Raw genomic sequence first — 21,394 nt, forward strand, 5'->3', positions numbered from 1 at the left:
TCGTGCCCCTGGTTCCCCATGAGGTAGCCTTTCCATCCACCATTTGGTTTCTACTACATGTGTGAAACCATGGTTCCCAGCGAGGTATCCATCCGTTCTCCACCCATTGGCCATGCTGCATGTTGGTGGTCGTGGTTCCTGGATATTGTCGGCAAGACTAAAAGTAATTTGTTTCTCATCAGACATTGTAATCATGACAATTGTATGTAACAACAGAATTTGCATCTATTTTTTACTCTGACTAGTAAGTACGCACATGCAATGTACATAGAACCACATGAAGATATTTTCTCATCCATCCTAGTCAAGAGGAAATTATTCAAATAAATTCTCCCTTCCCTAGCAACCCTAGTCATTTGAACCATTGTTTATTAGTTTGATGAAATAGGAGATGGTAAGCAGTTGTAGATAATGACCTCCCTTCCAGCCTATCAAAAATAATATTATGATTTTATCAGAAATAGTGAAAGAATAGTATGTAATTATAATTAACGAAACATAATTTCTACAATATAAAGTTGAGGCAGACAGAGGTAACTGTCAAGGATGACATCAAATTCCAATGTAGATAGAGCATAAATGCAGTACATAAAAATATTCTAATATAAAGAGTGACCTCAAGAGAAACAATGGCAAAGCATTGACTGGCAGACGCTTGTATAACAAACTAGGATCCTAGAGCAATCCACAGGGAAATAACAAGTCCAGGAAATATAAATTATGGAACGATGCAGAGGCTGAGCAACCATCTTCCATTATCTAAAGTAAGTTAAGCGTCTGAATAGAACAAGAGGAATTTTTGGAGACATGACTATTGGTGAGATCTCCAGTCATTGCAAACTTCACACATTTCATGATGGAAGAACAAAGATAATGTTCCGATAGAACAATTTGTAGGCACTGGAGCATGCTAATAAAATTTAATATGCTAGAACAAAGGTAGGCAATTTTGTAAAATAAATAGTTTCGGTGCAAAGGTCATATTAGTCCATGGAGTAACCACAGCAACAACCAATCAGTCCATGGAGAAGACAAAATAATAAAATCCACTACTGAGTGGCTGGGTAGGGAGCGAGAGGCAGACTTGAAATAGTGTTGCTGGGCCATGTGGATGGCCTTGTGAGGTTGTGGTCGTCGAATCATCATGCCTGCTTCAGCTCCTTCTGCACTATCTCTTTTCCTTGCCTTCAACAATCACAAAATTAAGCACAAACTGACAACAGTACAATAAATGGATTTTTCTTTAACATCAAACTAACTTGCAGTATAGGTCTAGAAGCAGATAAGACAATGAAGATACAAGAGAATATTTGGAACCATAGAAGTACAGGGAGATTGAAAACACAAGCCTGACATGTTGTTCGCAACAGATAATTTTTATTATTTCTTCTAAAGCATACTTACTATGTCCTAAACTGAACCAAACTGAAGTATACTTAAGTATGGACAAACAACGCTCTTGCAATACATCAACCAGGAAACAATTCCAAAATATACAAATAAGATCAACCTGAGCAGTTTACTTGTTACTCACAACAGATAAAAAAATCAAATTGACTGCAAGAAATAACATCATTGGTACATATATGCCTTGTGGTCGTGTCGCTAATGGTCAAATATATTACACTTCATCGAGAAACTTCAGAACACCGAAGCAAATGTTTTTTTATGATACCAGCTTGAAGTCCATATATCATTTTGTTGAACAACTATCCACCTATATGGCTGTAGGACCCTGCACATTAGAAAAAAAGAACCATCACATAATCTAAACAATTAATTAAAATGTCACATTAATTTAAGGTACACGATATAAAAACTCCAAGTGTATGTCTAATTGACCTCAAGACCATAAGAAAATAAGTTGTGCGTCTCTAACACATCTTGACTACCATGAGAAGCCACCTCCATTTGACACTCTTTGCAGCATTGCCTCCAGCTCCATCTATGATGTATCAATGATCATTATTGTCTTCCGCCATCACCTCACTACAAAAAATGCAGAAACTAACTTCTAAGGAACAAATCAAAGTCAATAAGCATGCTTGTTCATTCAATTTTTTACAACATCAGGTACAGAGAAGGAAATCTCAAGACAAGTTGATACTTACCTCAGACACGATGCCAACTGTCTTTGAGAGGGGCATAGCTCGAAGGGGATGGATCCTCGGTAGCAGCAGGTCCAGCAGCAGCGTGAGCCTGCAGATGGAGCCCCGGTAGCAGCAGATCCAGCAGCAGCAAGAGCCCGGAGATGGAGCCCCAGCAACAGCAGGTGGGACAGCAGCGGGAGCCCAGAGATGGAGCCCTGGCAGCAGCAGGAGCGGGGACTGGCAAGGACGACAGCGGGATGTCGAGGGGGCGGTGTGAGGACGGCGGTTCGATGTTGAATCGAGAGGGCGACGGCTCGATCTCGGGATATGGAGCTCGGGGGGAGGGGCGGACTGCAAGGACGGGTGGATGACGAGGTGGAGCTTAGGGGCGAGGTAGTGTAAGCTCCGAGACGACGACTTGAAAACGGGGTAGAGCGCGAGGCCGGCGGCAGGACTGTGGATCGAGCACGAGGGCGGCGGCGGCAGGCACGGGTTAGGGCTGTGGAGTTGGGTTCGAGATGGAGGTAATTTGCACAACGTTTCGGATATTTTACATGAACACCCCAATATTCCCCGCCTCACGCCGAAATCGTGCGCCACAAGTTTCCAACCTTCGGTCCATTTACATGTGTCCATCTATGCCGACACTTAGTCTGTGTCCATACACCCAACATACGCCGACACATTTTAGGTTGCTACGCACTTACGTACTGTCGGTGTCAAAACCGGCGGATCTCGGGTAGGGGGTCCCGAATTGTGCGTCTAAGGGAAATGGTAACAAGAGATTGGGGACACGATGTTTACCCAGGTTCGGGCCCTCTCAATGGAGGTAATACCCTACTTCCTGCTTGATTGATCTTGATGATATGAGTATTACAATAGTTGATCTACCACGAGATCAGAGAGGCTAAACCCTAGAAGCTAGCCTATGGTATGATTGACGATGATGATCGTGAGTCCTACAGACTAAAACCTCCAGTTTATACAGACACCAGAGGGGGCTAGGGTTACACAGAGTCGGTTTACAGAGAGGGAGATCTACATCCGGATCGCCAAGCTCGCCTTCCACGCCAAGGAGAGTCCCATCCGGACATGGGACAAAGTCGTCTGTCTTGTATCTTCATAGTCCAACAGTCCGGCCAAAGCATATAGTCCGGCTGTCCGGATACCCCCTTATCCAGGAGTCCCTCAGTAGCCCCTGAACCAGGCTTCAATGACGATGATTCCAGCGCGTAGATTGTCTTCGGCGTTGCAAGGCGGGTTCCATCTCCGAATACTCCAATATAAATTCCGAACACAAGGACCGTATCCGGCTCTGCAAGATAACATTCCATATACCACTGTAGAGAGAATAATAATAATCCACGAATCTAATCTGCTGACAATTCGAAGAGTGACATCACGCCACGGTCCGGTTTTTATTCGAACCGTTCCTACAACTTGCTACCGCACACACCACGAGGCGATTTCTTCGGCACGTCCTGTCAGAGCAAAGATCGTGTTCCCCCTTATTACGGGATCCTCATCAATACGGGTATGGATAATCCAACCGTGCCTGTTGGCATGACCCCGTGTTTTTAGGCAAGTCCCAAACGACCACGTTCGGGGACGTTTGGTATTCTTCCCCCTTTATAAAGGGCCGAGGCCTATCCCTCTATCTCCACGCTCGCACATCTCGCGCCCTGAGTTCCAACACCCAAAGCCCGAGCTTAAGCACTCCAGATCTCCGATCATGTCCGGATCTGACCATCAAGGCCGATGGATGGACTCCTCTGTCATAGAGTAGGATATTGCGAAGCTCAGGGAGGCTGGGTATTTGACCGCCGATGTCAAGCACAGGCTTCCTGGTCCCGAACAGGTTATCCCCACTCCCGAGACCAACGAGAGTATCGTATTTTTCTCCCACTTTCTCCGGGGCTTAGGTCTCACTCTTGATCCCTTTGTGAGGGGGCTCATGCACTACTATGGGCTAGATTTCCATGATCTAACTCCGGATTTCATCCTCCACATCTCGTCCTTTATTGTTGTGCGTGAAGCCTTCCTTCACATTGCCCCCCACTTCGGCTTATGGCTCAAGACTTTCGATGTGAAGCCGAAGATAATTGAGGAGCGACACGCAGAGTGCGGAGGTGCCACAATGCAGGAACGCCTATGCCCCATGGCCCGAAGGCTCCTTCCCGGAGGTATCTGATTTATGGCAACGAAGGTGGTTCTATGTCACAGCTCCCCGAGGCTCATAGTGGGTGGCCACGCCTGCCTTCCGCTTGAGCCCTCCACCCCAACTAGCATCATGGCCAATGTGGGACTAAACTGGGGGCCTGCGGACGCTGTACCAATGCTTCATAGCCGCATTCAGGAGCTCCTCGAGAGGAACATTAGTCTCATCAAAATAATCCAAGTAATGCTAGTCTGGAGGATCCTACCGTGCAAACGCCGGCCTCTGCGGATGTGGGAATTCAATCTAGAAGGTTCGCGGACCATTCAACACTTCTACGGTATGACACCCGAAGGGATGTACGAGTTGTTCTTCGGACCACGAATAAAGTGTCCGGACACCACCGAGGACGGGGGCCTGAGCTGCAATTGCCTTGATACCGTAATAAGTAACCCCATAACCGAATGCCTCGCTTATATTTTTCATAGCATTGTTCTAAACACTGTCCGCAACCAGGATTGGCTTAGAAAGGCGGAGAGGATCAGGTGTCCGGCCCCTCTTCCCGAAGGTTCAACTGGCCCAGCAATGGCCAGGATTCTCGAACGAACACTTAGTTGGATGCCACCAGAGAAAGATGAAGGGGAGAGAGGGGAGGCCAAGAGTAGGCCTCACTCACTGCGCATCCGAACCGGAGGAATCAGCGCCTTCACAGAGGAGGAGAACCGGGGGGGGGGGGCGACTCTGAGGTTCCCTCCGCCCGCGGGAAGAAAAGGGCCGCCTCCATAGATTTGGAGACGGAGGCGCCTAAACAAGGGAAAAGAATTTCGCCAAAGGACCCTACTTCGAAGGGCGTCCTCGCCGTACAGCGCCCGCCAACGGGCCGGCCCTCCATCGAGCTGTAAGTTTAATTAAGCAAGGATCTTATTGCTTCTTCCTCTGAGAGTAATGACCAGGACCTGTTTTTGTAGTCCGGCTAGCAGTTTGTCTCAACAGGGTCGTCCTCGGGGGATCTTCTTTCGGAGATGATGGAGAGTGAAACCCCACCAGCCTCTCCGCCCCGTGGGGTGGGCGAACCTTGAAGGAAATATGCCCTAGAGGCAATAATAAAGTTATTATTTATTTCCTTATAATCATGATAAATGTTTATTATTCATGCTAGAATTGTATTAACCGGAAACATAATACATGTGTGAATACATAGACAAACAAAGTGTCACTAGTATGCCTCTACTTGACTAGCTCGTTAATCCGAGATGGTTATGTTTCCTAACCATGAACAATGAGTTGTTGATTAATGGGATCACATCATTAAGTGAATGATCTGATTGACATGACCCATTCCGTTAGCTTAGCAATTGATCGTTTAGTATTCTGCTATTGCTTCCTTCATGACTTATACATGTTCCTGTAACTATGAGAATTGTGTAACTCCCGTTTACCGGAGGAACACTTTGGGTACTACCAAACGTCACAACGTAACTGGGTGATTATAAAGGAGTACTACAGGTGTCTCCGAAGGTACATGTTGAGTTAGCATAATTCGAGATTAGGTTTTGTCACTCCGATTGTCGGAGAGGTATCTCTGGGCCCTCTCGGCAATGCTCATCACCTAAGCCTTGCAAGCATGTAACTAATGAGTTAGTTATAAGATGAAGTATTACAGAACGAGTAAAGAGACTTGTCGATAACGAGATTGAACTAGGTATTGGATACCGACGATCGAATCTCGGACAAGTAACATACCGATGACAAAGGGAACAACGTATGTTGTTATGCGGTTTGACCGATAAAGATCTTCGTAGAATATGTAGGAACCAATATGGGCATCCAGGTCCCGCTATTGGTTATTGACCAGAGATGTGTCTCAGTCATGTCTACATCGTTCTCGAACCGTAGGGTCCGCACGCTTAAGGTTTCGATGACAGTTATATTATGAGTTTATGTATTTTGATGTACTGAAGGTTGTTCGGAGTCCCAGATATGATTACGGACATGACGAGGAGTCTCGAAATGGTCGAGACATAAAGATTGATATATTGGACGGATATATTTGGACAGCGGAAAGGTTCCGGAGAAGTTTGGAGCCCCGGGAGGTTACCGGAACCCCCCGGGAGGTATATGGGCCTTATTGGGCCCATGTAGGAGGAAGAGAGAAGGAGCAAGGGAAGGGGGCGCGCCCCCCCAAGCCCAATCCGAATTGGGGAGGGGGGCCGGCCCCCCCTTTCCTTTCTCCTTCCCCCTCTTCCTATTACTACTACTAGTACTACTTCCTAATACTAGTACTCTTTCCTTCCCCCTCCAAATAAGATAAGGAAAAGAGAGGGAAACCTACTTGGAGTAGGTTTCCCCCTCCTCATGGCGCGCCCCCCTAGGGCCGGCCACCTCCTCCCTCCCTCCTTTATATACGGGGGTAGGGGGCACCCTAGAACACACAAGTTGATCATTGATCGTTCCTTAGCCGTGTGCGGTGCCCCCCTCCACGATATTACACCTCGGTCATATTGTAGCGGTGCTTAGGCGAAGCCCTGCAACAGGTGAACATCAAGATCGTCACCACGCCGTCATGCTGACGGAACTCCCCGTCGGCGCCTCTGCTAGATCGGAGATCGAGGTTGCGTCATCGAGCTGTACGCGTGTCAAGAACTCGGAGGTGCCGGAGTAACGGTACTTGGATCGGTTGAACCGAAGGACGTACGACTACTTCCTCTACGTTGCGTCAACGCTTCCGTTTCGGTCTACGAGGGTACGTAGACAACACTCTCCCCTCGTTGCTATATCATCACCATGATCTTGCGTGTGCGTAGGAATTTTTTTGAAATTACTGCATTCCCCAACAGTGGCATCCGAGCCTAGGTTTTATGTGTTAATGTTATATGCACGAGTAGAACACAAGTGAGTTGTGGACGATATAAGTCATACTGCCTACCAGCATGTCATACTTTGGTTCAGCGGTATTGTGAGATGAAGCGGCCCGGACCGACATTACGCGTACGCTTACGCGAGACTGGTTTAACCGTTACGAGCACTCGTGCTTAAAGGTAGCTGGCGGGTCTCTGTCTCTCTCACTTTAGTTAAACCGAGTGTGGCTACGCCCGGTCCTTGTGAAGGTTACAACAGAGTCTATTTGACAAACTATCGTTGTGGTTTTGATGCGTAGGTGAGATTGGTTCTTGCTTAAGCCCGTAGCAGCCACGTAAAATTTGCAACAACAAAGTAGAGGACGTCTAACTTGTTTTTGTAGGGCATGTTGTGATGTGATATGGCCAAGACATGATGCTATATTTTATTGTATGAGATGATCATGTTTTGTAACCGAAGTTATCGGCAACTGGCAGGAGCCATATGGTTGTTGCTTTATTGTATGAAATGCAAACGCCCTGTAATTGCTTTACTTTATCACTAAGCGGTAGCGATAGTCGTAGAAGCAATAGATGGCGTAATGACAACGATGCTACGATGGAGATCAAGGTGTCGCGCCGGTGACCATGGTGATCACGACGGTGCTTCGAAGATGGAGATCACAAGCACAAGATGATGATGGCCATATCATATCACTTATATTGATTGCATGTGATGTTTATCCTTTATGCATCTTATCTTCCTTTGATTGACGGTAGCATTTTAAGATGATCTCTCACTAATTATCAAGAAGTGTTCTCCCTGAGTATGCACCGTTGCGAAAGTTCTTCGTGCTGAGACACCACGTGATGATCGGGTGTGATAGGCTCTACGTTCAAATACAACGGGTGCAAAACAGTTGCACACGCGGAATACTCAGGTTATACTTGACGAGCCTAGCATATACAGATATGGCCTCGGAACACGGGGACCGAAAGGTCGAGCGTGAATCATATAGTAGATATGATCAACATAGAGATGTTCACCATTGAAACTACTCCATCTCACGTGATGATCAGACATGGTTTAGAGGATTAGAGGGATGTCTATCTAAGTGGGAGTTCTTAAATAATATGATTAAATTGAACTTAAATTTATCATGAACTTAGTCCTGGTAGTATTTTGCACATCATGTTGTAGATCAATAGCTCGCGTTGTTGCTTCCCTGTGTTTATTTTGATATGTTCCTAGAGAAAATTGTGTTGAAAGATGTTAGTAGCAAAGATGCGGATTGGATCCGTGATCTGAGGTTTATCCTCATTGCTGCACAGAAGAATTATGTCCTTGATGCACCGCTAGGTGATGGACCTATTGCAGGAGCAAATGCAGACGTTATGAACGTTTGGCTAGCTCAATATGATGACTACTTGATAGTTTAAGTGCACCATGCTTAACGGCTTAGAATCGGGACTTCAAAGACGTTTTGAACGTCATGGACCATATGAGATGTTCCAGGAGTTGAAGCTAATATTTCAAGCAAATACCCAAGTTGAGAGATATGAAGTCTCCAACAAGTTCTATAGCTAAAAGATGGAGGAGAATCGCTCAACTAGTGAGCATGTGCTCAGATTGTCTGGGTACTACAATCGCTTGAATCAAGTGGGAGTTAATCTTCCAGATAAGATAGTGATTGACAGAATTCTCTAGTCACCATCACCAAGTTAGTAGAACTTCGTGATGAACTATAATATGCAAGGGATAACGGAAACAACTCCCAAGCTCTTCGTGATGCTGAAATCAATGAAGGTAGAAATCAAGAAAAACATCAAGTGTTGATGGTTGACAAAGATCACTAGTTTCAAGAAAAGGGCAGAGGGAAGAAGGGGAACTTCAAGAAGAACAGCAAGCAAGTTGCTGCTCAAGTGAAGAAGACCAAGTCTGGTCCTAAGCCTGAGACTAAGTGTTTCTACTGCAAAGGGACTGGTCACTGGAAGCGGAACTACCCCAAGTGATTGGCAGATAAGAAGGATGGCAAAGTGAACATAAGTATATTTGATATACATGTTATTGATGTGTACTTTACTAGTGTTTATAGCGACCCCTCAGTATTTTATACTAGTTCAGTTGCTAAGATTAGTAACTCGAAACGGGAGTTGCAGAATAAACAGAGACTAGTTAAGGGTAAAGTGACGATGTGTGTTGGAAGTGGTTCCAAGATTGATATGATCATCATCGCACACTCCCTATACTTTCGGGATTAGTGTTGAACCTGAATAAGTGTTATTCGGTGTTTGCGTTAAGCATGAATATGATTTGATCATGTTTATTGTGATACGGTTATTCATTTAAGTAAGAGAATAAATTGTTGTTCTGTTTACATGAATAAAACCTTATATGGTTACACACCCAATGAAAATAGTTCGTTGGATCTCGATCGTAGTGATACACATAATCATAATATTGAAACCAAAAGATGCAAAGTTAATAATGATAGTGAAACTTATTTGTAGCACTGCTGTTTAATTCATATTGGTATAAAGCGCATGAAGAAACTCCATGCTGATGAGATTTTGGAATCACTTGATTATGAATCACTTGATGCTTGCGAACCATGCCTTATGGGCAAGATGACTAAAACACTGTTCTTCGGAACAATGGAGCGAGCAACAGATTTGTTGGAAATCATACATACTGATGTATGTGGTCCGATGAATATTGAGGCTCGCGACAAGTATCATTATTTTCCGATCTTCACAGATGATTTGGGAAGATATGAGTATATCTACTTGATGAAACATAAGTCTGAAACATTTGAAAAGTTCAAAGAATTTCAGAGTGAAGTGAAAAATCATCGTAACAAGAAAATAAAGTTTCTACGATCTGATCGTAGAGAAAAGTATTTGAGTTACGAGTTTGGCCTTCAGTTAAAAACAATGTGAAATAGTTTCACTACTCATGCCACCTGGAACACCACAATGTAATGGTGTGTCCGAACGTCATAACCGTACTTTATTGGATATAGTGCAATCTATGATGTCTCTTACCGATCTATCACTATCGTTTTGGGGTTATGCATTAGAGATAGCTGCATTCACATTAAATAGGGCACCATCTAAATCCGTTGAGACGACACCGTATGAACTATGGTTTGGCAAGAAACCTAAGCTGTCGTTTCTTAAAGTTTGGGATTGTGATGCTTATATGAAAAAGGTTTCATTCTGATAAGCTCAAACCCAAATCGGAGAAATATGTCTTCATAGGATACCCAAAGGAGACTGTTGGGTACACCTTCTATCACGAATCCGAAGGCAAGACTTTTGTTGCTAAATTCGGAGTTTTTCTAGAGAAGGAGTTTCTCTCGAAAGAAGTGAGTGGGAGGAAAGTAGAACTTGACGAGGTAACTGTACCTGCTCCCTTATTGGAAAGTAGTTCATCATAGAAATCTGTTCCTGTGACTACTACACCAATTAGTGAGGAAGCTAATGATGATGATCATGTAACTTCAGATCAAGTTACTACCAAATCTCGTAGGTAAACCAGAGTAAGATCCGCACCAGAGTGGTACGGTAATCCTGTTCTGGAAGTCATGTTACTAGACCATGATGAACTTGCGAACTATGAAGAAGCGATGGTGAGCCCAGATTCCGCAAAGTGGCTTGAAGCCATGAAATCTGAGATGGGATCCATGTATGAGAACAAAGTATGGACTTTGGTTTACTTGCCCGATGATCGGCAAGCAATTGAGAATAAATGGATCTTTAAGAAGAAGACTGACGCTGATGGTAATGTTATTATCTATAAAGCTCGACTTGTTGCAAAAATTTTTTTGGCAAGTTCAAGGGATTGACTACGATGAGACCTTCTCACCCGTAGCGATGCTTAAGTCCGTCCGAATCATGTTAGCAATTGCCGCATTTTATGATTATAAAATTTGGCAGATGGATGTCAAAACTGCATTCCTGAATGGATTTCTGGAAGAAGAGTTGTATATGATGCAACCGGAAGGTTTTGTCGATCCAAAGGGAGCTAACAAAATATGCAAGCTCTAGCGATCCATCTATGGACTGGTGCAAGCATCTCGGAGTTGGAATATACGCTTTGATAAGTTGATCAAAGCATATAGTTTTATACAGACTTGTGATGAAGCCTGTATTTACAAGAAAGTGAGTGGGAGCACTACAACATTTCTGATAAGTATATGTGAATGACATATTGTTGATCAGAAATAATGTAGAATTATTTTGTAAAGCATAAAGGAGTGTTTGAAAGGAGTTTTTCAAAGAAAGACTTCGGTAAAGCTGCTTACATATTGAGCATCAAGATCTATAGAGATAGATCAAGACGCTTGATAAGTTTTTTTTTCAATGAGTACATACCTTGACAAGATTTTGAAGTATTTCAAAATGGAACAGTCAAAGAAAGAGTTCTTGCCTGTATTGCAAGGTGTAAAATTGAGTAAGACTCAAAGCCCGACCACGGCAGAAGATAGAAATAGAATGAAAGTCATTCCCTATGCCTCAGCCATAGGTTCTATAAAGTATGCCATGATGTGTACCAGATCTATTGTATACCCTACACTGTGTTAAGCAAGGGAGTACAATAGTGATCTAAGAGTAGATCACTGGACAGCGGTCAAAATTATCCTTAGTGGAATAAGGAAATATTTCTCAATTATGGAGGTGACAAAAAGGTTCGTCGTAAAAAGTTACGTCGATACAAGTTTTGACACAGATCTGGATGACTATAAGTCTCGATCTAGATACATATTGAAAGTGGGAGCAATAAGCTAGAGTAGCTCCATGCAGAGCATTGTTGACATAGAAATTCGCAAAATACTTACGGATCTGAATGTAACAGACCCGTTAACTAAAATTATCTCACAAGCAAAACATGATCACACCTTAGTACTCTTTGGGTGTTAATCACATAGCAATGTGAACTAGATTACTGACTCTAGTAAACCCTTTGGGTGTTGATCACATATCGATGTGAACTATGGGTGTTAATCACATGGTGATGTGAACTATTGCTGTTAAATCACATGGCGACGTGAACTAGATTATTGACTCTAGTGCAAGTGGGAGACTGAAGGAAATATGCCCTAGAGGCAATAATAAAGTTATTATTTATTTCCTTATAATCATGATAAATGTTTATTATTCATGCTAGAATTGTATTAACCGGAAACATAATACATGTGTGAATACATAGACAAACAAAGTGTCACTAGTATGCCTCTACTTGACTAGCTCGTTAATCAGAGATGGTTATGTTTCCTAACCATGAACAATGAGTTGTTATTTGATTAATGGGATCACATCATTAAGTGAATGATCTGATTGACATGACCCATTCCGTTAGCTTAGCACTTGATCGTTTAGTATTCTGCTATTGCTTCCTTCATGACTTATACATGTTCCTGTAACTATGAGAATTGTGTAACTCCCGTTTACCGGAGGAACACTTTGGGTACTACCAAACGTCACAACGTAACTGGATGATTATAAAGGAGTACTACAGGTGTCTCCGAAGGTACATGTTGAGTTAGCATAATTCGAGATTAGGTTTTGTCACTCCATTGTCGGAGAGGTATCTCTGGGCCCTCTCGGCAATGCTCATCACCTAAGCCTTGCAAGCATGTAACTAATGAGTTAGTTATAAGATGAAGTATTACAGGACGAGTAAAGAGACTTGTCGATAACGAGATTGAACTAGGTATTGGATACCGACGATCGAATCTCGGACAAGTAACATACCGATGACAAAGGGAACAACGTATGTTGTTATGCGGTTTGACCGATAAAGATCTTCGTAGAATATGTAGGAACCAATATGGGCATCCAGGTCCCGCTATTGGTTATTGACCAGAGATGTGTCTCAGTCATGTCTACATCGTTCTCGAACCGTAGGGTCCGCACGCTTAAGGTTTCGATGACAGTTATATTATGAGTTTATGTATTTTGATGTACTGAAGGTTGTTCGGAGTCCCAGATATGATTACGGACATTACGAGGAGTCTCGAAATGGTCGAGACATAAAGATTGATATATTGGACGGATATATTTGGACACCGGAAAGGTTCCGGAGAAGTTTGGAGCCCCGGGAGGTTACCGGAACCCCCCGGGAGGTATATGGGCCTTATTGGGCCCATGTCGGAGGAAGAGAGAAGGAGCAAGGGAAGGGGGCGCACCCCCCCAAGCCCAATCCGAATTGGGGAGGGGGCCGGCCCCCCCTTTCCTTTCTCCTTCCCCCTCTTCCTATTACTACTACTAGTACTACTTCCTAATACTAGTACTCTTTCCTTCCCCCTCCAAATAAGATAAGGAAAAGAGAGGGAAACCTACTTGGAGTAGGGTTCCCCCTCCTCATGGCGCACCCCCCTAGGGTCGGCCACCTCCTCCCTCCCTCCTTTATATATGGGGGTAGGGGGGCACCCTAGAACACACAAGTTTATCATTGATCGTTCCTTAGCCGTGTGCGGTGCCCCCCTCCACGATATTACACCTCGGTCATATTGTAGCGGTGCTTAGGCGAAGCCCTGCAACAGGTGAACATCAAGATCGTCACCACGCCGTCGTGCTGACGGAACTCCCCCTCGGCGCCTCTGCTGGATCGGAGATCGAGGGTGCGTCATCGAGCTGTACGCGTGTCAAGAACTCGGAGGTGCAGGAGTAACGGTACTTGGATCGGTTGAACCGGAGGACGTACGACTACTTCCTCTACGTTGCGTCAACGCTTCCGCTTCGGTCTACGAGGGTACGTAGACAACACTCTCCCCTCGTTGCTATATCATCACCATGATCTTGCGTGTGCGTAGGAAATTTTTTGAAATTACTACATTCCCCAACAAACCTGAGGTATCGTCACGGAGGAGTCCGGATCCAATGGGGCCGGAAGCTAACACTTCGGCCACCCCGAGCCCAGCGTGTTGGGATCCCATGGCGGACAATGAAAAGGATCTGGGAGAGTCCGGAGTCCGACCGAACGCGCTGACGGGCCTCCTGGAGTCAACTGATCTCTTGGAGTGTCATTGTACCCTAATGGGTATGGTGTTGGAGAAAACCTCCTCCACCACGAGCGGTTTAAACGAAGCTTTTAAGAGCTTGCTCAAAGGCTTTGAGGTAAGCTGTAATGTTTAGTTGAACCACACGCGATACATGCGCTCTGTATAGATAGTAGCCCCTGAGACTGCGGATGGCAGCCCATGGTGGCAAACAGAGGATCACACTCCTAGATTATGACCGCACCTGTATTGATGTGCAGGTTGCTAAGGGTTCGGCAATAGACCAGGCCGCTGAATGCGCCGAATTGAGGCGGCAGATTGGCGTTGTGGAGGCCGATGTTACGCTTGTGAACAAGTGATTCGAGGAGTCGCAGAGTATGCTTTCCTATATCCACATCTATCTTTGCAATAAGGTTAAATACTAATGTGGCATTATGTAATTGCAGGCGGAGCTGCTGCCATTGAGGCCCTGAGGGCGGAGCTTGCTCTAGCCAAGGAACAAGCCCGGATTAGCAATGCGGCTTCTCTAAAGGCAGCCAAAGAATTAAAGGCCGAACAGGCCACTCGTCTTCGAGGCAAGGAGAAGATAGCTGAGATGGCTGTGGAGCTGAGGGACGCCGCCGGCCGGTATGAGCTTCTCGAAAAGGAGAATCAAACAAAGGAGGCCGATCTAAAGAAGGTGATGGATTCGGCCAAGGAGATGCGCTCTCAGATTAGAGACGCACGGGAGGAACTTCGACAAACTGGAGAAATCGCGGCCGAAAGACCATATGTCTTGCGGATAAAGTTTTTGGATCCAAAGTATGCTCCGTTGGATAAGCTATGGAGTGCTGTAGAGGAGTATGCGGACTTGGCGAAGAGTACGGCTGATGTGACCAAGTTATTCAAGGACCATGAGGATAATAAAATGGAGAGGCTGTTCTGGTCGCAATTTGATGTTCCAGCGCGTTCCTTGCCCTAGAGTGAGAAGATGGCCGCCATAGCCGAGCTCCATAGATTGTCCGGCCTTGCAATGACGTCTGTAATAGACCATTTGTGGCCGAAGGAGCCGAAGCTGGACAGTTACTTTGGTCTGGTGCAACAAGTATTTGGCGCCAGGGCGCAGATTGATGCCATGAAGAGATCATCATGCATGGAGGGTGCGCGGTTGGCTCTTGCTCGTGTGAAAACATACTGGGCGGATATGGAGGCCACCCGCATTGCACCCCGGGGTCAGGCTGGAAGCCAAGACCAAGCCGAGCACTATTTTGAGCAGGTTATAGAAGTTGCTCATAGAATAGAGGCCCAGTGCTCCAAGAATGTTATGTTTGAGTGATGAAATTGTAAACAACTATGTGTTTAATTATGGAGGCTGCTTTTTTGCATATGTTTGCCTGAAAGTATTATAGTGTCTCCTGTGCGGCTATTTATATATGCATATAATCGTGAAAGTTAGCAGTCGTTGGCTTCAGCGCCCACGCGCATAATGCGGGGGTGTTCGAGAAAATATGCGTGAACACACTTGATCCAACGTCTTGGTCCATTAAGGAGGTGATCGCACGTCGAACCAGGCAACCGGACTATATAGCTGTAACACTTTCGCTTAGCCATAGGAATTGAAAGATGGGGCTACTATATAGCCCCTGGTACTTCCGCGTGCATCCGGATACGGTGCGCCAACTTGACCGGTAGACCGGTCCTTTGTTAATAAGGAGGAATCCTATAGATTCCAATGAGTCCTCGAGTGGTTGACCAGTCTCTCGCCATATCATGACAGTCAGTTTTCGGCTTTCTCTGCTGAGGTGCTCATCCGGAGTAACCAGGGCACAATCGCAGTAGTTCTCCTTTGGCCACCTTAGCCGATAGAACGGAACGTAAGGCAGCAAACCCAGGAGCCGGGCTAACCCAACTTTTGACCAAAGACATGATTCGGAGATGATGCATATAAGGCCAAACTCATGACGCCAAACACTCCCGAAGGTATTCGAAGTTTATAAAATATATTGGGCTAAACAATGCCCTTGACCCTGTGATTCCAGGTACACGTATTGATTTGTCATGGCAAAGAAGCCTAACATGCCAGTGTCCCGTACAGGTGTATGAAATACCCATGGGACGTTGAGCAACAAGAGACAGTAAAAAAGGTTTACGCATAGGCTTATTCTAAAGAGTAACCTGTGGGCGGGGCCCTGCTGCACATCTACGCCTGTGTCTCTATTGTGCCGTATCCTGGAAGGGTGTCGCACTGGTAGTGTCTGTAAGAACGAAAAAGGAAAACGTGCGAAAAGTTAGTTATGCTCGAGGAATATTGGAGATCCGGCCTGTTAAAGAGGTGAGCCGAATTGTGGGCATGCGTTACATGTTTGCAGCCCCTCGTATTATTTATGGGGACACATGTACAGCCCCTGGCTCAGGTTTATTCGAGCTATTGTGAAAAAATTGTGTATTGGACTCGGCTAACCATGTCCGTGGTCTTGACGACCGGTCATGCGTTCTGGTGGGAGAGGCCGCCTAGAGTCCGGCAGTGGGAACTGCCGCATACTGTTCTGTGTTTCCGCTAACCGTGATGGCGCCGCGTGGACCGGGCATCTTCAGTTTAAGGTAGGCGTAGTTCGGTATTGCGTTAAAGCAAGAGAAGGCTGGTCTTCCAAGCAACGCATGATAATCACTGCTGAAGAGAGCGATGTTGAAGAGTAAGTTCTCGCATCTGAAGTTGTCGGGAGAACCGAATGTTACTTCTAACATGAGGGACTGCCAACAATGGGCCACGATGCCTGGAATTACTCCATTGAAGGTGGTGTTGTTTTGATTTATTCTGGATGGGTCTATCCCCATCCTGCGGATGGTGTCTTGATATATCAAATTAAGACTACTGCCGCCGTCCATTAGGACACGAGTGAGATGGTATCCATCGATTATTGGATTGAGCACCAAGGCAGCCAATCCTCCATGCCGGATACTGGCCGAATAGTCCCTGTGATCAAAAAGTGATCGGGCAAGTTGCCCAGGGTTTATATTGGGGGGCTACAAACTCTGAGTGAGTTGCGTGTACCATGTTTACCGTTTTGAATTCCGGTGGGAATTGTTTCCGGCCCCTAGTGTTCGGCTGGCGAGGCTCATCCTCATCTTCGCTTGGTGTTTCCCTTCCCTAATGTTCGGCATTTAACTTGCCATCCTGCTTGAAGACCCAACATTCTCTGTGGGTGTGATTTGCAGGTTTGTCGGAAGTGCCATGGATTTGGCACAATCTGTCCAGGACTTTGTTCAGGCCGGATGGTTCCTCTTTACTGCCGTTAAATGGTTTTTTTCCTTGACCGGGCCGAGGGCCCTTGAATCCGGCGTTGACCGCTGTGTTGTACATACTGTCGTTATTCTGACGTTTGTTCTTGGTGTGCCATGGCTTCCCATTGCCATCTCGGATTTTGGATGTGCTGGGGTCGCTGGTGCCTTTACGGGCCAACCAGCTGTCCTCGCCCGCGCAAAATCGGGTCATGAGGCTTGTTAAGGCTGCCATCATTGTCAGCTTTTCTTGGCCGAGGTGTCTGGCAAGCCACTCGTCTTAGATACTGTGTTTGAAGGCCGCTAAGGCTTCAGCGTCCGGGCAGTCGACAATTTGATTCTTCTTAGTGAGGAATCTGTTCCAAAGTTTTTGGGCTGCCTCTCAAGGCTACTGTATTATGTGACTTAAATCGTCCGCATCTGGAGGCCGGACATAAGTCCCTTGAAAGTTGGCCCTGAAAGCATCCTCAAGTTCCTCCCAACTTCCAATTGAGTTTTCGGGGAGGCTTTTCAGCCAATGACGAGTTGGTCCTTTTAACTTCAAGGGGAGATATTTAATGGCGTGGAGGTCGTCCCCACGAGCCATGTGTATGTGAAGGATAAAATCTTCAATCCACACCCCGGGGTCCGTCGTTCCGTCGTATGACTCTATATTCACGGGTTTGAATCCTTCTGGAAATTCATGATCCAGCACCTCATCCGTGAATCACAAGGGGTGTGCAGCCCCTTTGTATCTGGCTGTGTCGCGGCCTGCTGCTGGCCGTTATTGCTCCCGGTGTTGATTCCGGACTGATATTCCAACGGTATGATTGCCGTGGTGACCATACTCCCGCACCGGAGCCTGTCCTCTGCACCCATAGATGGACCTGGCCGCACTGGCCTTTTTATCCAGGAGCTCTCATAAATCAGGTGCGGTATCAGTGGCTGCTCTATCGCAGCCATGAGGTGGTTGGTCCGGCTGAGTAGCTGTATTGTTTTTGGGCCAGACGGGTGCTGCGGCTTCATTGTCGAATTCGGGTAGTAGTTTGCGCTTTGGGTAGCTCTTTGTGTGGCGATTATCGCCATGTTTTCCTTCGGTGTCCAGCACCTTATTCCATCATCGGTTGAGCGTATCCTGCGCGGCCTTGAGTTTTTGGTTCTGCTTCTTCAGGCTCCGCGCTGTTGCCAGGAGTTTTCTGCGGAGATTGTCTTGCTTGGAATGTTCTTCTGGGATGGTGAACGCATCGTCAACCAGACTGTTATCTTCTTTGGAGGTAGCATGATGAGTTCGGCCCTCTAAATCGGGCGTCTGCTCCGGGCTGTGTTCGGCCTGACCTGGTTCATCCTGCTCCATCGCTGGATCCCTATGGTCATTGTTGCCTTCGAAATCGACCGGAGTGTCATCCTGTTTTGGATTGTCATCGCTATTTTTGCTGTGACTGGACCTAAGGCAGTGCTTACGCCGTCGTTTTTGCTTTTTCCCGAGGGGTTTATCCTCTGTTGTGTCCTTTTTGTCTCTGTTGTCTTCTTTGGGGGTGTCCACCATGTAGACGTCGTATGATGAAGTGGCAGTCCAGCGCTGCATGGGCGGTCGTTCCGGATCTTCCCCTGCATCAACGTCCATACCATCGATGATGTTGGGGGTGATGTCAAGCATGTCTGTTAGGTCATCGATAGTGGCTATTAAGTGGGTGGTGGGTTGGTCACGATTTCCTTCGTCCTCCGTATCCCACACGGGCTGAACATAGTTCGGCCAGGAGTCTTCTGATAGGGAGAGAGACTTTAATGAATCCAGCACGTCTCTGAAGGGTGAGTGCTGGAAAATATCCACGGCGGCGAACTCCATGACTGGAGCCCAGTCAGATTCGTTGTGTATGAGTGCACGCGGTCTGGAACACATGGCCGGAGGTGAGTCGGGGGGTCCGGAGACACAGATCCCTTTAGGAGAGGAGTCTGTGTTCGGCCCCAACACCGAGGAGTGTGCGGCCTCCGGGGCGGGGTACATCCACCCGTCCCTGGAAGGCATGACCCGCTCTGGAACAAAGTCCGGAGCGGTAGCAGGTGAGATGTTCCGAATACTGTCTGACTGCCAATCTAGGTCGTGCGCATCGTGATTGTTCGGCGCTCCTGATACAGGCCTGAATCCGTCGAAGATCAAGTCTCCATGGATATCGGCGGTGTAGTTTAGGTTTCCAAACCTGACCTGATGTCCGGGGGCGTAGTTATCGATCTGCTCCAAATGGCCAAGCGAATTGGCCCGCAGTGCGAAGCCGCCGAACACGAAGATCTGTCCAGGGAGAAAAGTCTCGCCCAGGACAGCATGGTTGAAGGTTGGAGAAGCCATCTAACCTTGTAGCGACGGCACAGAGGAACTCTCAATGAAAGCACCAATGTCGATGTCAAAACCGGCGGATATTGGGTAGGGGGTCCCGAACTGTGCGTCTAAGGCTAATGGTAACACGAGACTGGGGACACGATGTTTACCCAGGTTCGGGCCCTCTCGATGGAGGTAATACCCTACTTCCTGCTTGATTGATCTTGATGATATGAGTATTACAAGAGTTGATCTACCACGAGATCAGAGAGTCTAAACCCTAGAAGCTAGCCTATGGTATGATTGATGATGATGATCGTGAGTCCTACAGACTAAACCCTCCGGTTTATATAGACACTAGAGGGGGATAGGGTTACACGGAGTCGGTTTACAGAGAAGGAGATCTACATCCGGATCGGCAAACTTGCCTTCCACACCAAGGAGAGTCCCATCCGGACACAGGACGAAGTCTTCCGTCTTGTATCTTCATAGTCAAACAGTCCGGCCAAAGCATATAGTCCGGTTGTCCGGATACCCCCTTATCCAGGACTCCCTCACCTACGCTGACTGAAAAACAGCCATGGTCCACACATATGCCGACACATAACATGTTATTAAGCAATTACTGACATATACATTGTTGCTTCATAATTGCTAACTCTTAGTGTGTCCACAATGATGTACCTCTGCTGACACATGATCCAAAGACAAAACATAAAAGCTATGGTGACAGTTATTTTGTGAGGATTATTGCACCTTTGCCCACAAAATTGTGTCACCTAAGCTCTATCATGGTGTAGTGTAGGTCAAACACAAGTACAAAAACCAAACCCCTAGTTGTGAGTCGAGGGTTGACTTGTAACTAGGGGACCCAAGTAGCGAGTTAGTGGCCGACATGCAACTAGGCAACCTACAACCACAAAAAAACCTCTATTGCGAGTTAGGGATTGATTTTCCACCACTCGGGGCTCGAGTTGTGAGTTAGGACTGACTTGCAATTGGGGCGAACTTACAAGTACAAAAGAAGCACCAGTTGCGAGTTAAGGGTTGACTTCAAACTAGGGCCTCGAATTATAAGTCAAGGTTTGACTTGCAACTAGGTCCACTACAAACTACGAAAAAACAAGCCCTCGGTTGTGAGTCGATGGTTGACTTGCAACTGGGGCCTCCGGTTGCAACTCGTGGTTTCACTTGCATCTGGTTCAACTACAAACTACAGAAAAACAAGCCTCAGTTGTGAGTCGAGGGTTGACTTGAAACCGGGGCCTCGGGTTGCAAGTCAAGGCTTGACTTGCAACCGAGCCTTGGGTTTCAAGTCGAGGCTTCACTTGCAACTGGGGCAACTAAAAATTATGATAATAAGCCCCCAATTGCGAGTCTATGGTCGACTTGCAACAAGGGCAACCTACAACTACAAAAAATTGAGCCCTCCCAGTTCCGAGTTGAGGGTTGACTTGCAACTAGGCGGCTTTGAGTTGCAAATCAGGGGCCAGATTGTAACTGGGCAACATACAAGTACGAAAAGAAGCTGCCAGTTACGAGTCAAGGGTTAACTTGCAACTAGGGGTCAACTACAACCAACGAAAAAAGCCCCAAGTTGCAAGTCAATGGTTGACTTGCAACTAAGGGCCTCAATTTGCGAGTCAGGGTCCGATTTGTAACTAGGTAAAATACAACTACGAGAACCAAAACCCCAGTTGCATGTCGAGGGTTGACTTATAATTACGGGACCCAAGTAGCAAGTTACAGTCGACTAG

The 21,394-nt window shown here is 46.3% G+C and overlaps 1 protein-coding gene across 1 annotated transcript; it reads right to left on the reverse strand.

Moving 5' to 3' along the window:
- Positions 1–1,889: 1,889 nt before the first annotated feature.
- On the reverse strand, positions 1,890–18,349 carry LOC119350190. Its single transcript, XM_037618139.1, has 3 exons — positions 18,039–18,349; positions 2,112–2,589; positions 1,890–1,989 (listed from the first exon to the last, which is right to left on the reverse strand). Exons 1-3 carry the CDS (start codon positions 18,347–18,349, stop codon positions 1,987–1,989), a joined length of 792 nt encoding a protein of 263 aa, XP_037474036.1. The 3' UTR covers positions 1,890–1,986.
- Between the last annotated feature and the right edge of the window lie 3,045 nt (positions 18,350–21,394).

The sequence above is a fragment of the Triticum dicoccoides genome, chromosome 1B (assembly GCF_002162155.2).
Source record: "Triticum dicoccoides isolate Atlit2015 ecotype Zavitan chromosome 1B, WEW_v2.0, whole genome shotgun sequence".
NCBI lineage: Eukaryota > Viridiplantae > Streptophyta > Magnoliopsida > Poales > Poaceae > Triticum > Triticum dicoccoides.

Bases quoted from the DNA above. Each gene is read 5' to 3' on its own strand.
- LOC119350190 (XM_037618139.1), bottom strand. From the start codon at position 18,349: ATGAAGCCGCAGCACCCGTCTGGCCCAAAAACAATACAGCTACTCAGC. The intron at 2,590-18,038 runs GTGCTGGATCAT...CCAACTCCACAG, and splicing joins CCTTGTGATTCACGGATGAG to CCCTAACCCGTGCCTGCCGC.